Genomic DNA, 14,863 nt, shown 5'->3' with positions numbered 1-14,863 from the left:
AGCAAACACAGCGGATATAAAAGATCATCACATCTCGCCATGCTTCTCGTCATCTTAACTCAGACAACCTTCCGACCATGGACGATCCAGCCTTCATGCTCTTGCAACTGCAAGAGAACCTCCAGTTCATGCGCACACAGTTCGGTGCACATGTCCTCTCATGTGTGACCCACGACTCTGACGGCCAGCCTTACTGGACTTATGTTCTTCTGAGCTATGACAACTACGGCAATGTGCAAGAGTACCATGAGCCCATCGAAGGACGTGCCGAATGGACTAACCAGCCCTTGAAAGCACTCAAGCAGCTGCATTTGAGAGTAGCTGGGTTCGTTACCAAGAGATTGGTTCATGACTGCCATCCTCACTTGAGAACTTTGGCTCAGCAGCGATACGATGAGGAAGTGGAAGACCATTCTTCCCGCGCAGACAACTACTCCTACCAAGGCCTTGGTGGCTCCCAACTAGGAAACTCCTCGTCATCTACTTTGCGGTTCGCATCACAACGTTTTGTCTCTGATCCTCCTTCATACCGAACTCAGGATCCCAACGCGGTTCGACCAGCTCCACCATCCCACGAGACATTGTCTTCTGGTAACAGAAACGAACTCCGCATGAGGCAAGCATTAGAGCATGGTAGAACAACCCAGCCTCAACAACTTGGCCCTGCCCATTTTCTACAGCCTTCTCCTGCTTTGGGCTCGGAGTCCTGGTCGTCTAGGGACACAAACTCGCAAGTCTATCGTTATGCATCTGTCGAGCGCTCAGAGAACAATGGCACCAATGTCCAGGATACCGATGCACTGCCTCGGTCTGCTCGTGTCCAGTTGCCACCGACCCAGTCTCAACATCCTGGCGAAGGCGTGAGATCTTCAGCTTCTGAGAACACGAACCCTGGACGTCAGCTCGCACATGTCAATCCTTCTACGATCTCCCTGCAGCAAGAAGCCCAGCCATACTATGGCGCAAGAAGCAACCTCTCGGGCATTCGCACACAGCCAGACAATGCTGCTGAAGCCAGTAGAGCTGCCAGAGCACAGCCTTCACGCTCTGCCAGAAATGCCAGTCCAACACCTCCTTGGATGAGAAACATGCGTAACCTGCGCATCTCACCAAACTCCATACCTCGACCACCAGTAACCACTTCTGCTCTACCAGAGCCTTTGCGCTCGCATCCCCCACAATCAAGACCCTCTTTCACCGTCACGATGGACCAGGAAACCATGACAGAGTTTGATGAGTTTAGACGCAGATCCGTCCCTCAGCAGCGTCCTAACATCGCCACACTCTCCCGCATCGAGCAAGAAGCTGCAGAATTCTTGAATCAAGACACTAATGCAGTATCTTTTGAAGAAAACGCTCTTGCTTCGCTGGCTGCACAACTGGGTATTAGATTGCCTGAAAGTAGAAGGCTATCTTCTCCTGCTTCCGATGAGACTGTCACGGCGTATGAAGCTCCTCGCTGTCGTCGTAGGATGACTCAGAGACGCTATGATGGCTGCAGGGAGATTGAGGGCCCACTGCGTCCTCCTGCACCTTCTCCTCCGCTAAACAGCTACTACCCTGCTAATGTTCCTGTCTACCCACCTACGCTTGCGACTTCACGCTCAGAAGCTGAGATACAGAGGGCTTATAGCACCAACAACAGAGCTTCCTCTAGCAACAACGCGAGTATGGGCCGCAATGTCTCTTTTGGCGAGGGAAGTGATGCAAGTGTTGTGAGAAGACCTTCCACGCACAACGACGATCACTTGGTCCTCAGCAGCAGCGATGAGGAAGAAGATGGAGGAAGAGGAATCAGACGTTCTTCTTCACAGCTCCAGCAGAGTGAAGGCGAGCAAGTATGTCTGTCCAATCGCTCGCACTTTGGTGTCTGAAAGATCTATGCTAACACTATCATTGCACCACAGATCCAGCAATCACTCCCTCCCAATTTCAACGCCAGAGCCCGCAACACCTTCAAAGTAATGAGAAGAAAAGTCAGCGACACCATCAACAGCGGCAAACGCTTCACCTCCATACCTTGAAAAGTGCAAAAAAAAAAAAAAACTTGGTAGAAAAAGAACGAAGAAGAAAGGGAGTTTTCATGCTACTTTGGGTTCTGGTTCTTCTTGCGCATTACCTCTCAAAACAGAAGACAAAGATTTTGTATCATTATACATGACCAACAGAGCAGAATTTTGGAGGAACAAGCACACCACCATTCTTTAAAAGCCCTTGCATACAGTTACATCCTCCCAGTATTCCAAAAAGTCTGTGATTTCCCAATCGTATTTCGCCTGCAGCGACAAAGCAAAACGTAGACTATGAAAAGGCACAGATGTTCTTTGAATCAGAGGCGTGTTCATTGAGATCCGATAAAGGCATGTCCACAGAAAGTCTATGATTTGTCGCTTCTCAGTGGTCACCGATCTGTTTTGATTGATATCATGCATTTCTTTTTTACAGCTGTAAACGTTACACCCTTTGGCACGCGGGGAGGTTATATCTTGACTGATTCGTGTCAACACCTACCTCTGCGGCTCTGACAAGGTACAGCATGTAGCCATCAGGTCATCACTTCTCAGTGGACATCTCCCTATATCCTCATAGTACTGTGCATCTCCATAGCTACATCTTTAGTACACGGGGAGGACGGAAGGATCTCACAGAAAGACCAAAAAGTCACGATGGCACCTGCAGAAACGAATCTTTGAAGGGACGAAGCAAAGGGTGCAATAGCAAGAATTGAAACGCTGGGTACACGGCTTCATTTGTGGCTTCCATGTTATCTTTTGTGTGTATATAAACGTTCAGTCCAAAGAAAGAGTAGAAAAAGAATATGCAAGAGAAAGAAAAAGTGGCTGATAAGAATCCTCCAACACCGTTGATTTTCTGTGGTCAAAAGAGAATATCCAGAGCGGACTCAGAAGGACAAAACAGTCAAGAAAAAAAAAAAAAAAAAAAAAAAACAGGTCAGACCAGAAAGACATATCAAAGGTGTGTTGCAGGAGAAGAGAATAAGAAAAGATAAGGCGAAAAGTAAGAGCCCTCCACCCAGACAGTAAAAGACGCATTGTTCCTCACGAGAATCACATATTTGCTTTGTTCTCAGTTTCTGATCATTGCTGATACTTAGCAACATGATCAGCAGCAAAGGAAAAAGCAGAACCTCTATCTTGCTGATCAGCAGGACTACGTGGACTCAATGGCAATGCGAAAAGATCATCCTCATCCGCGGCCGAATCGTTCCTCGTCACCGACGGGACAGCAGTCGAAGAGGCGGCAGTGAACTCGACAGGAGCTTCATTAAAGGCAAGAGCATTCAACGATGCCATGCTACTTCCAGCTTGTTGTCGTTGCTGTGCAACAACTGAGTCGGGCGGTAATTGTGGTGCAATTCTCCGTTGGGGTTGTGACACTGAAGGGCTTATCTGCTGATTCTGAGGTAGAGTGTGTTGAGCAGGTTTGGCGGCAAGAGTGCTGGGGTCAGGCAAACCATGTAGGGCAGCAAAGGTATTGAAGTTGACAGCAACATCTGAACCTTCGGGACTTAGAGGATTTGAGTCGTTTGACGAAGCCTTGGTGTCGAGACTGAGGCCCTTGAGCTTTTCCAGCAACGGACCGCGACCAGGACTGCGTGGGCTGGCTGGACTGGGCAAACCAAGGTCCAGGGAACCCGAGGAGCTTGTGGTAGCGATCTTCAGGCCAGCAGGCTTTGTGCGAACACCAAAATTGGATTCTATCCAGTCACGCTCCTGTATGGCCATGGACAAAGCGACACCCTCGGGATTGTGCTGTTCCTCATGTTGTATTTCCTGCTTGAGGACCTGTAGACGCTTCTTGGCCCAGACAGTGTGCAGGACGCCCTTCTTGCCAGCTTGACGAGCCGAAGCCCCCAGCTCTGGCGAGAAGATGGCGGGGAGTGGATGTGTACGCCAGACTATGTTTTCCTGCTCTTGATTATCCGGATGTAGGGTGAGGGTAACGGTAGCGGGGACTCGCTCGGCGACAGACAGTAAGAAGTATAATCGGTGCAGGCCTTCTCTCTTGGTGTCGACAGCATTCGAGTCAAGCACAGCAGCACGTTTGGCCTCCCAGCTGACGGACCATTGGCCGGGGATGAGCTTGGTCTGGTCGTCGTCCTCCCATTCGACCATCAATATTTTTGTGCCAGCCTTGTCGCCAGCGGGCCGCTCAAACTCGAATCGGGCGAGGGCATTGCCTGAAGTCAGGGATGGCGATTCGACGTGGTCGTTATCCGGAGTTAAGGGAGTATACGCGCCGCTGTTGGCAAAGAAGGTGCCTTGGGTCGACGTCTGGAGAGGTGGTGGGTGCTGAGGAGCTGCCATGGCGGTAGAAGAGGAACGATTGAGGTGCAAGAGCTGAAGAAGGTAGATGATGGCTATCTGAAGAAAAAAACCAGGATCAGTTGTCTATGCTGTGGCTAGTCGCAGCTAATTACTGTGCAGCTAGTCTGCAGTAGAGGATTAGTCTGAGACGGTCGTCTTCCAGGGCTGGTAGAGCACAAGCTGTCAGTTGCGGGTCGCTGTCTTGAACATGTCGGTCGCGCTTGGTGGAGCTGTCGACATGGTAGACTCTGCATGAGAGAGCGCTGGAGAAAAAGAGCTATTGGTGCTTTGCTGGGTAATCTCAGCGCCATCTCACCTGCCACATGCGCAGAGCTGCCATGATCTGCAGTCTGTCGCTGCCGTTGCCGAAAATAGACTTCTCCGTTGCAGCTGTCTCTTCCGCCATTCTTCCCGCACTGCCTCTCTGCCGACCGACTGTCCTCTACCATGATTCATGCCAACCTGTTCTCACCTGCGACGGGTATCGTATTCAAACTTGCTTCAATTCTTCGTCTGTCTCACTGTAGTGTCCTGTCCTGCCTAGAGCTGTATAGTACCTCAATACTGCCAAGCCCGCTTAGAGCTATTCAAATGAGACAAAAATCGCTACTCCGCCTCAGTGTCAGGCGAGAGTGACATGGGTATAATGCCAGAGGAAGAAAAAAGGCAACAGAAAAACAAAATCAAAAGAAAACATGCTCCCCATTACGAATAATCTACATCACGCTCAAGTGATGACCAGGGGTATATCGTGAGTTCGTAAACTCCGCTGTATGTACAGGTATTATTGTAAAGCGGTGAAGCAACCAAACCAGGATGCACAGAGGCATGTCCATGACCATCAAGGTCAAACACGATGATGGACCTCAAATCAACAAGAAGTCCCATCCCTTCTGTGCCATCACATCTCTCCAGGAGATGCTCTGGTAGCTTCCCAATGCTGCCGCGCTGTCGACCAACATCCACACATCCTTGAAGAGCTCATGAATACGACCGAATGACCCAAAGTTGGCTGCTTCTCCAAGTCGCGAACAGCGCTCTCCAAACATGCTGCGAAATGTCGATGTGGGCAACGACACCGAGCCAACAACGAGTAGTGGCCACACCAATGAACGGTCGTGCCCCTCCGGTCCAGCCGGAATGTACTCCATGACTTCACAGAAAGCGTTGACCAGATTCGTCACATTGTGGTCGTCAAGTCGGAAGCCAGGTACCAAAGAGCAGAGGTAGATGCGTGCGGCGTACATGAAAGCAGCCGTCACATTGATGCTGAGCTGTTTGGGCTTGATGGCTCCAGTGCCCGAGAACGCGCTCTTGACCGCACCGGGTCCTGGCTCGCAATAGCCAATGCTGTGGCCGAGGATCTTGACATAGTCGCAGAGCACTAGATCATCCATGCCTTCAAGCTTGTGAGCTTCGAGACAAGCAATCTCCGAAATTAGAAACATGATTTTGTCGTCGCAGCCCATGAGCTCTGACAGTCCCGCGCTACCTTTTCCGATGTTGAGATCGCGATAGGTATCAGCAAACCTTGGGTAGCGTCCAAGCATGGTTGCTCCGAGAATGTCAATCCAAGCCGTGAGGGCCATGTTGAATGGGGGACGCGACACGTCTCCACATTGCATGGCACTAACTACCGTAGTGGGAAGCTCAAGTCGATCAACAAGGTCAGCCGCAGCTTGGAAGTGTTGGTGCCAAGGTATATCGGGGATCGAGTCTGTTGGTCGGCCGACAGAGCACTGGAAGAAAATCATGCCGAGAGTGGCTTCAAGGATCTGGGCATGGTTCTTGTCTTCGTTCAATGCGGCACAGAGCTCAGATATCGCTGCATAGCGGTGTCGCAAGATGTGCTCATCGATCTCTTCTGAGGGAACGTCCTCGGTAGACTTCTTGTGGAGGCCGGAAACACTCAAGCAGCAATGAAGATAGCTCTTGTTAGTTTCGAGCGCGGGCAGGATGATGTCCGAACGAGTAGAACTGTGCTGGTTGGCGTCAAGGATTGGGAAGATGAGCTTCGAAACCTTTTGTATGAAATGATTCAGTAATGGCTTGTCAACTTCATCTACCTCGATGATGGTCTCGTGATTCGGTGCGGGCTTTTCATGGGGCAGATCGAAGAAGTCGAAGTTGACCGGCTCTTCAGTAAACGATTCTTGTTGCATCTCAAAGTAGTCTTGCTGAACCCAGCTCTCTGGAGCAAGGCCTTGACAACTTGATCCCATCGGTGGCTGAAATGTGCTGAAAGTTGAGATAGTCGAGTCTCGTCGAGTCGGAACGTCATTGATGAAGATCTGGCGTTCAGTCTTGATATCCACTTCATAAGGAGAAAACATAGGATGAGGCGGATGAGACATTAGTATCTCTGGTGGTGGAAGAGCAAAATAATCTTCTGGCGAGACTTGCTTGAAGCTGATCTCAGGAGCATACGGCGTGCAAACAGACGGTGTTCGCGATGGAGGTTTCGAATCAGAGAAAGTCTCAGTCTTGCAGAGACTTGGAGGAGGTGTGCTTGCGTCTTTTGCCTTTTTGGCATTTTGCGTCAACTTAATCCTTTCTTTGACCATTTCTTTCTGTTCTGCTCGCTTGGTAGTGTTGCTCCACCACATGGGACGTTTGTAAACACAAGAAACACCCAAGTGGTTGCATGCTTTACAGCCGGGCTTTCCCTCGTCACACTTCTTTCGGCGCAAACGGCAAGTGTAACAACCTTCGAATCCGGGGTGAGCAATGGACGTGCGTAGGTCGATCAGAAAGAAGAGAATATAAGCTTACCTGTGCGCGAACGGCGGTGCATCTTCGAAGCATTCGACTTTGCATCTTTCGCGGCAGCCATCTTGGTGTTGAGTCTGGAGTTTGCTGGAGTAATTGACGACGACATGTCTGATCTATATGTACAAATAAATCTGAGGCAGCCCAATCGGGGATCACGGTCGACTGAGGGCTGGTAGGGGACCGGGGGTCTGGGAAACAAAGTAGTGGCGCAAAAGCGGTTCTTGATTAAACGATAGTGCAAGAGGAGCCTGGACCAGCCTGGCTAGTGGGGAGAGGAAAAGGGACGAGAAGAAGAAAGAAATGCGTATTAAGTCGGCCTGCGATTGCTGGCTATGGTCAAGTGCAGGAGGAGACAAGTACCTTATATGTCCAAACGTGGAAGAATGGCAGCAAATAAGACCGCATCTATTCTTAGACCGCTCAACAATGTGGGTTAATACTCTGGGCAGAATCAGACTTAATCATGCGATATGCAGGGCATCAGAAACCGCGATTGGTTGTCTGCACTCAAGTGGCACGGGACCGCCATGGGCCGAGTTAGTGGAGAAAGCAGATCGGCTCACGCCATTTGTGTGCCACCAAGAGCCATGATGGTCGGACAGAAAGTGGCCTTGAGCCGCATGGGTTGCACAATGTACATGCAGTTTCTTATAGCCGAAAGAATTGACGGATCTTAGAATTCCGGATGAGATCTAGAGATAGGTATCCAATCGAACGATGGAAGTTCTCCTTGGTTGTGTTGTTCGTCAGGAATTGTTACAGAGGCAAGACAACAGGGTCGAGCACTTTTGACAGAAGTTAGTTTAGACCAATGGTCAAGGATAGATGCGTCTCGAGCAGGTTAAACTTCGACCTGATATGTCGAGATGAAAAGACCCCGAGCCGATCCCCGCTTGCAATGAGCCGCAGGAACTCAACGTCCAAGCGTCGGTAGTAACTTGGGCTTCATTGCTGCAAAGTGGAGCTGATCAGAGATCCGATCAACAATGCACCTTCAGACTGATAGATGTCCCAGGTTCTGGATCCAAGCACACTTACGTTAGTCGATACGTGTGGTAGCATGTGATTATAACAAAGGCATTGATATTCGCTTCATTGCCTACGCATTGGATGGCGGTGAAGCGTCAAACCCATTCTGAATGGAGGATGCACATGCTGTCTACTCCAGGGTCGTTCCAAGTGATGCTTGACTCGCTTAGAATGTTGATTTGTGAAAGCTATGGCGATCTTCCCACGCGCTTGTTTGGCATGACTGCAGAGCGAGGTTGCAACGAGTGGTTGGGAGCTACTGATGAGATGTGACGAGAAGTGAAAGATGTGCAGCAACTTGATGTGATTGATGCGCTGTCGCGCCAATCTGCCGGCTGCATTGACCAATCGGACGCTGCTCGGCAGAATGAATGGCTTCTTGTCTGCCTGCCGCAGCAGCCCTCCCCGTTCTTTGAACCCTGTTTTCTGTGAGACGACACGGCAGGCGCTGTGCTGACTCTCCTGCCACCTCAAGCACACTTCGCCGGACATCATGCAGGAACTCATGCTCAATTCCATCAAACAATAATATTACCTGACCGACTATCGACTTTTCCGATATTCTGGTTCAAATCATGCCTGCAACGATTTCAGTCCTGAACTATCCTTGCGGATATGGAAGTTTGCATATTTAGGTAGTGCACAGCAGACGCCTATCAGCCTTGGACGGCTTTGAGAATATCTCATACTGCTAGGGCGGTTCATGCTGTTGACCTATTCACCAACCAGCCTCGGACATGCCGCCTTCTTGCTGTTATTGGTTCTCAGCTTCTCGAAATGGATCTGCGACAGAGTCACGCGCCTTTGCCCCGTCCAACACTCGGCCCTCTGCAGAAGGTTCGCTGCCATTTATTCTTCAGTACTCATGATACTGCTCTCGAGGGTTGGTCTCGTCGCTGGTCGGTAAGGTTCGTTGGCCGGACTCGCCCGAAATACGTCAGACATGAGCAAGAAAGGCGAGTTGGTCTGGCGGCTAGAGTGTATCACGAGATTCATTCGCCTTTCACCGCTCGTGTCGAGGCCGTACAGAAACATGTGCTGTTTCTCTGCCCTTGCATCGTGAACATGTGCAACGTTTACCAGGTTCTCTCGACAGCGTGAGCGCTGCAGATTGCAGTATTTGCTCTTCACGAAGACCTTGTGCATAGTACTCTGCCTATCTGGCGGGGTAAGATGCGCGACCTGCTAGTCTTGAGACCCAGGGTTGTTCAGGTAACACAACATATGTCGCATTTCGTGGCTAGCCATTCCGATGCAGTCCTGGATTGACTCATCTCTTCTGCGTGCAGCCGAAAACTTGACCTTGATTCTTGAGCCAATCAAGTTCTGCATATCTTTGCATATGCGCGGTAAGTTCACATCACGTCCATCGCCCCGACGGCATGCTGCATGTTCAATGGCGTCCAATGGACAATGTCAAACTCGAAACAGGCCTGAGATACGTGTGTAATCTATCAAATCTGCAGGCACAGCGAGACCTTCTGTCCAACCGTTCCACTTCCGTTAACGCCTGTTGATCCCGCCGCCATGGCTGGTCACACTTCCACTACGCACATAGCAGAATACGCGAACATGGTGTACCCTCCAATTCACGCAACGAGCTATCTTTACAAAAGCCCTCGATATTGCTGCCGCGCGAACACCCGAATCTCAAGTCTCGTTGCCGTCTCTTCGTGTCACGAAAGCAAACGTTATAGAGTATCTCACTGGCAACGGTGTCGACTGTCGTTTCATCTCAATTTTACGTAGTCTTTTTGCTTGTTTTTGTTCGCTTTCTTTGATCATCATGGTATGTGATATGCATTCTTCCGGATCCAAGACATTGGCTGACTAGTCAAGCTGGCCATGACACATGCCGCTCACGTGGGTGCCCAGGATTCACATCCTCAGACACTGAGAACACCCTTTACGAGTCCTTCCAAGACATCATATACTCGACCAATATCTGAAGCAACCGAGATCTTTGAATCCGATGCGGAAGACGATGAGAGTCTATTCGAGGAGAACTCTCCCAAACCCAGCTTCAACTCAGTGAGTGACTGCTTACCACTTTTTGTGTCTCCACATACTAATCCTGTGCTAGTTCGACAGTAGAAGAAGGAGCGAAACCACAATTTCATCTTTCGAAGAGGCTTTGACACCTCGTTCTGAGGTACAGTTCGACCGGAATGGTCCCTTTCAACTCCAAGACAAGCCAGTCGAAGGGCCCAAAGGTCCTCATCTTTTCCGTGCTTCCCATTCTTCTGCCGAATTCGCTTTTGACTATGCTCTGCAAATGTCTCCACTATTTCCTAAAACTATGGAGTTGCCGCAGCAGCATGTCACCACCTCTCCACAGGAGTTTGCCTTTTCACCACAGGACTTGTACGTCCCAGGTCTTGATGCAGTATTGCAGTCTCCTTCTCTATATAGCGTGGAGCGATGGTCAACTCAAGACGTCTTGAACTGGATGCTCGAGACTGGACTACCTCATGAGGTCGTCGACAAATTTGAAAAGCACGATATCAATGGATCAATATTGATGGAGCTAAAGTTTGAGAACTTGAAGGAGCTTGAGATTGAATCTTTCGGCAAACGTCATCAAATCTGGAACACGATACAAAACCTCAAAGGTGGTGAACGGGGTCCAAGCCCTGTACCTACACCTTTCCAGGACATCTCTCGTCCTCCAACCAATGTAAGGTCAAAGTCAGATGGCAATATCTCCCGAGACGGACTAGTTGCTTCGTCGTTGGAAGATGACATGACACCAGTCACTCCTGTTCGGCACAAGAAGCGTCGTGGTCGAAAGAATCGACATCATGACGATACCATTACTCCTGCCGAGTCTGTTTCCATCGTTGCCATCGAACAGCTGATGCCCAGAGAACACAACTGTGCCAAGGGTGAGAACTGTTCCAAATGGCGCAAACAGCAGAGACTGTTTGCTCGCATTCGTGAGCAGCAAGGTTATCCCATCAGTCCTGATCATGGCGGTCAGATCTTGATTACAGGTGATCCTGGTAACGCCACAACTGCTTACAAAGTCGTCGACAACGTGTATCGTCAGCAGGCGGCCTCACCTCATGTCGAAGAGGAATCGACTCGACCTGTTTCAGAGAACATGCCGCCTTCAGTTGTGGCTTCCTCTGATCTGCTTGGCCCTGGTCAACTGCCTGCCTTTGCACTTCATGAGAATATGTTGGCTCAACTTCAGATGCGAGACCCTCAAGAGAACGTCAAGCAATTCCTCAACTTCCAACATATTGGCCAGCCGCAAGTCGAAGCACCACCCACGCCGCCTCATGACACTTTCCCTGGCAATGGGTTTGAGATGTTCCCCACCATTCATCAACAAGCCTATCCGTCTCTGCAGCGTCCATCAGCAACCCAGGAACCACATGGGAACCTCAAGCATCTGCCCAAACTGTCTATCCCTCGCTCTGCCAGTGCCAATCCTTGGCTGGGAAAGCAGCATTTTTTTTCTCCTGCAGACACCGTCATGTCTCCCTGCCGCAGCGCTACAGTCTCACCCGGGTCACATCACATCTATCGTTACGGCACCCCAGCATCTGAGATGGACGTTCCCGTCACTGCCATCCCTACCGGTCCCATCTCCCGCGATACCAGTCAGTCCGTACCACCCAACATGCAATACCGAGAACACACACGCGCCGACTTCCGCCGTCAAGCCTCCAGCACCCTGCCTTCTCTCGACGAGAACGCAGTCTTCTCACCGACATCAACCATCACACGTTCCCCAAGCAAACTCCTCCACGTCGTGGACAAGGACAAGCAAAAAGAAATGAAGAAAGCACACATGCAAGCCACCTACGGCGCCTCCGTCTCCCACACCGGCTACATGAAAAAGCGCAAGACCAAACTCTTGCACCACGAATGGCAGAATGCGCATTTTCGTCTACACGGCACACAACTAGCTATGCACGAGAACAACAGGCTGTCAGCTATCATGCTCGATAGCATCAACGTCGACGATTACAATGTAGCTTGCTCATCACTGCCTTCCAACAACAAAATCGCCGCTGCATTGAAGAATCTCAAACTCGGCGGTGGTGGAGATAAGAATGCCTCTGCTGGTGCTTTTGCATTCCAACTTGTTCCTAGTGCTGGTGGTGTTGGTGCTGGTGAGGGCAGGGTCAAGATGGCGACCAGTGGCAAGACTCACCACTTCGCTGTCACTAGTAGTAGCGAGAGGATCGATTGGATGAGAGAACTGATGCTGGCTAAAGCTTTGAGGCAGAAGGAGAGTGGATTCGAAGTCGAGCATAATGGGTCAAAGGCCTGAACTGACTATGGCTCTTGGGAGACAAGAACAAAACCCCTTCCACTCAGAACACTGACTAACACAGAGCATGACAAGCAAGACCAAGAGAACAAAAGGAGAAAAGAACAAAAAAAACAACAAGGTCAAGAGATTGTGTAATGAATGGGACATGGTTTTGTGATACCCTTATCGTACAGTATGTATTTAGCTTTGTATCATCTTTTTTTTTTTTTGCTGATTTCTTTTGTCGTTTACGCACGCTTTTCGGCTTCTCTTCCAAAAAAAAAGTATGCAGTTTGCAATTGGAACATAATATGGTTATACAAAGTCAAGTCCGAGAATTCCAACAACGAAGAGACCTGAAATATGTTTGCACACAAGATGCCTGGCGTAGAATCATCGATGAACGCTGATGGATTGCATTTATTCTTGATTTTCATTCTTCGTGCAAAGTCGGATACATTGTACAAGAGTGTGTGGATATAGGAAGGGAAACGCCTGACAGCGTGATGATTTCATTGATCATATCTACCTTCCCACAAGTGAGAGTATAGGAAAGAACTAAGACAAGAAAGCAAATTGTGGGTACCCTCGCTCCGTAAAATGTACACCGTTAGACAGAAAAAAGAAGGGAAATAATGATATTTTGATGCTTTCAACAAGTTGATAGCACTTAGGTGAAGGCCATGGACTTCTTGAGCTCTGCAATGGCAAGAGCGGGGTTAAGACCCTTGGGACATGTCCTGGAGCAGTTCAGAATGGTGTGGCAGCGGTACAAAGACATGGAGTTGTTAAGGGCGTCCTGGCGGACGGCGGTCTTCTCGTCACGCGAGTCGGCAATCCAGCGGTAAGACTGGAGAAGGATGGCGGGACCAAGGTACTCCTCGGAGTTCCACCAGTATGAAGGGCAGGAAGTGCTGCAGCAGGCGCAGAGAATGCACTCGTAAAGACCGTCGAGCTTGCGGCGCTCTGCGGGGGATTGGCGGTACTCACGGCCCTGGTAAGTTTGTCAGTATGGCTGTGGTAGGATATATGACCAAGAGTGATAAACTCACATCCTCGGGAGCAGTCTCGCGCTGCAAGAAAGGCTTGATGGACTTGTACTGCTTGTAGAACTGGGTAAGGTCGGGAACGAGGTCCTTGACGACGTAGGTGTGAGGAAGGGGGTAGATGCGGGACTCGGCCTTGGTGTCGGTGGGAATGCGGCCTGGTAGGTGTTAGCAACTGAAACCGAAGAGCCGAGTGAAGTGTGTTTGGCAGGGCGACGTACACAAGCAGGCAAGAGTGTTGACACCGTCAATGTTCATGGCGCAGGAACCGCAGATACCCTCTCTGCATGAGCGACGGAAGGTAAGAGTAGGATCGAGCTCGTTCTTGATTCTGATCAGGGCGTCGAGCATCATAGGACCGGTCTTGTTAAGGTCGAGTTGGTAGCTCTGCATGCGAGGCTTGTCGCTGGGGGCATCGGGGTTCCATCTGTAGACGTGGAAAGTCTTGATCTTGCTGTCGGCATCCTTGGCGGGCTCTTTGACGGTGGAGGTCTCGTTGGGCGAGAGAACAGGGCGGGAGGCACTGATGGCCTCGGTGCCGCCCTGGATGGGTCCCTTGCTCGACTCGACGGTGGTGGCCATGGAGCGGCGGAACATCATGCGGGGCGCAATGCGCGAGGTGGCCATTCTGAACGACATGATGGCGGTCGTGTGTGAGAGTAGAATGTGTGGAGTGGAGATTAGGACGGGGGAGGGGAAATAGAAGAGTCGACGACGATGTTGCTCTGGCAGTTGCTGCTGGCACTTCTCTCAGGTTCGCCCCAAACTATGAAACGCTCAGCCAATCAGCGTGCGTATGATGATTCCGTTCGCTGGACGGCCGGGAGCGCGTTGCTCAAGCCGAGGGAACGACGGCCACTGTTTTCCGGTCTGTTCCTGTTGCCACCGATCTTTGACGACTTGCATTTTGGCTTCCAATCTTGCGTACTAAAACACCACATCTCCACGAAGCTTGCCGTTGCAAAAGAGATTGGCTTCAGTCGAGTCCTTGTCAATCTGCTTCATCTTGCCTAGATCTTGGTCGACACTCTTTAGGTCAGCAGAAGCCAGGGTCACGTGGGGTAATGGTTATGCTTGATTCATCCTTCCCGTGTGCTCAAGACTATTTGCAAAGAATGTGGTTTTCATAGACGGGCTCCATTGACAGCTATCTCCATGGTCAGGCCCCAAACCCTGGACACAATTGTGCATCCGATCAGCACCTTATAACTATGTTGCGACAGTCTTTAGCACACGGAGACGATATTCAAACCAGAACAAAACATCGTCTGGCATGTCGCTTACGTTGATTCCTGCTTTTGTGCCACATTGCTTTCTATCAGAATCATAAGAATACCATATCCATGTTGTAACACAATCTGCCTCTCCAGCATTATCCGGCAATTGACATATCGTCCTTCCGGTGTCGATTGACCAGCAAT

The 14,863-nt window shown here is 50.2% G+C and overlaps 5 protein-coding genes across 5 annotated transcripts; 2 read left to right on the top strand and 3 right to left on the bottom strand.

Annotated features, from left to right (window-relative positions):
- Positions 1-77: 77 nt before the first annotated feature.
- M437DRAFT_83948 (uncharacterized protein) lies at positions 78-2,024 on the top strand (the record flags this gene model as incomplete). Its single annotated transcript, XM_041028018.1, has 2 exons — positions 78-1,838; positions 1,908-2,024. 2 exons carry the CDS (start codon positions 78-80, stop codon positions 2,022-2,024), a joined length of 1,878 nt encoding a protein of 625 aa, XP_040880595.1.
- A 1,074-nt stretch (positions 2,025-3,098) lies between these two features.
- M437DRAFT_74815 (uncharacterized protein) lies at positions 3,099-4,328 on the bottom strand (the record flags this gene model as incomplete). The annotated part of the gene is made up of 1 exon (XM_041026308.1): positions 3,099-4,328. The coding sequence occupies one exon, from the start codon at positions 4,326-4,328 to the stop codon at positions 3,099-3,101; it is 1,230 nt and encodes a 409-aa protein (XP_040880594.1).
- Positions 4,329-5,194: 866 nt separating this feature from the next.
- M437DRAFT_47042 (uncharacterized protein) lies at positions 5,195-7,161 on the bottom strand (the record flags this gene model as incomplete). The annotated part of the gene is made up of 2 exons (XM_041021375.1): positions 5,195-7,035; positions 7,101-7,161. 2 exons carry the CDS (start codon positions 7,159-7,161, stop codon positions 5,195-5,197), a joined length of 1,902 nt encoding a protein of 633 aa, XP_040880593.1.
- A 3,063-nt stretch (positions 7,162-10,224) lies between these two features.
- Positions 10,225-12,414, top strand: M437DRAFT_46617 (uncharacterized protein; the record flags this gene model as incomplete). Its single annotated transcript, XM_041021300.1, has 2 exons — positions 10,225-10,848; positions 10,906-12,414. Coding segments are annotated over 2 exons (2,133 nt in total), but the record flags the coding sequence as incomplete, so codon positions are not given.
- Positions 12,415-13,066: 652 nt separating this feature from the next.
- On the bottom strand, positions 13,067-14,024 carry M437DRAFT_46519 (succinate dehydrogenase iron-sulfur protein; the record flags this gene model as incomplete). The annotated part of the gene is made up of 3 exons (XM_041021285.1): positions 13,067-13,390; positions 13,449-13,600; positions 13,664-14,024. 3 exons carry the CDS (start codon positions 14,022-14,024, stop codon positions 13,067-13,069), a joined length of 837 nt encoding a protein of 278 aa, XP_040880591.1.
- Positions 14,025-14,863: the final 839 nt, after the last annotated feature.

This window comes from Aureobasidium melanogenum (genome assembly GCF_000721775.1).
Source record: "Aureobasidium melanogenum CBS 110374 unplaced genomic scaffold scaffold_8, whole genome shotgun sequence".
In the NCBI taxonomy this organism is placed as follows: domain Eukaryota; kingdom Fungi; phylum Ascomycota; class Dothideomycetes; order Dothideales; family Saccotheciaceae; genus Aureobasidium; species Aureobasidium melanogenum.
The sequence above is the reverse complement of the archived record's forward strand: the minus strand, read 5'-3'. Positions and strand labels throughout refer to the sequence as shown.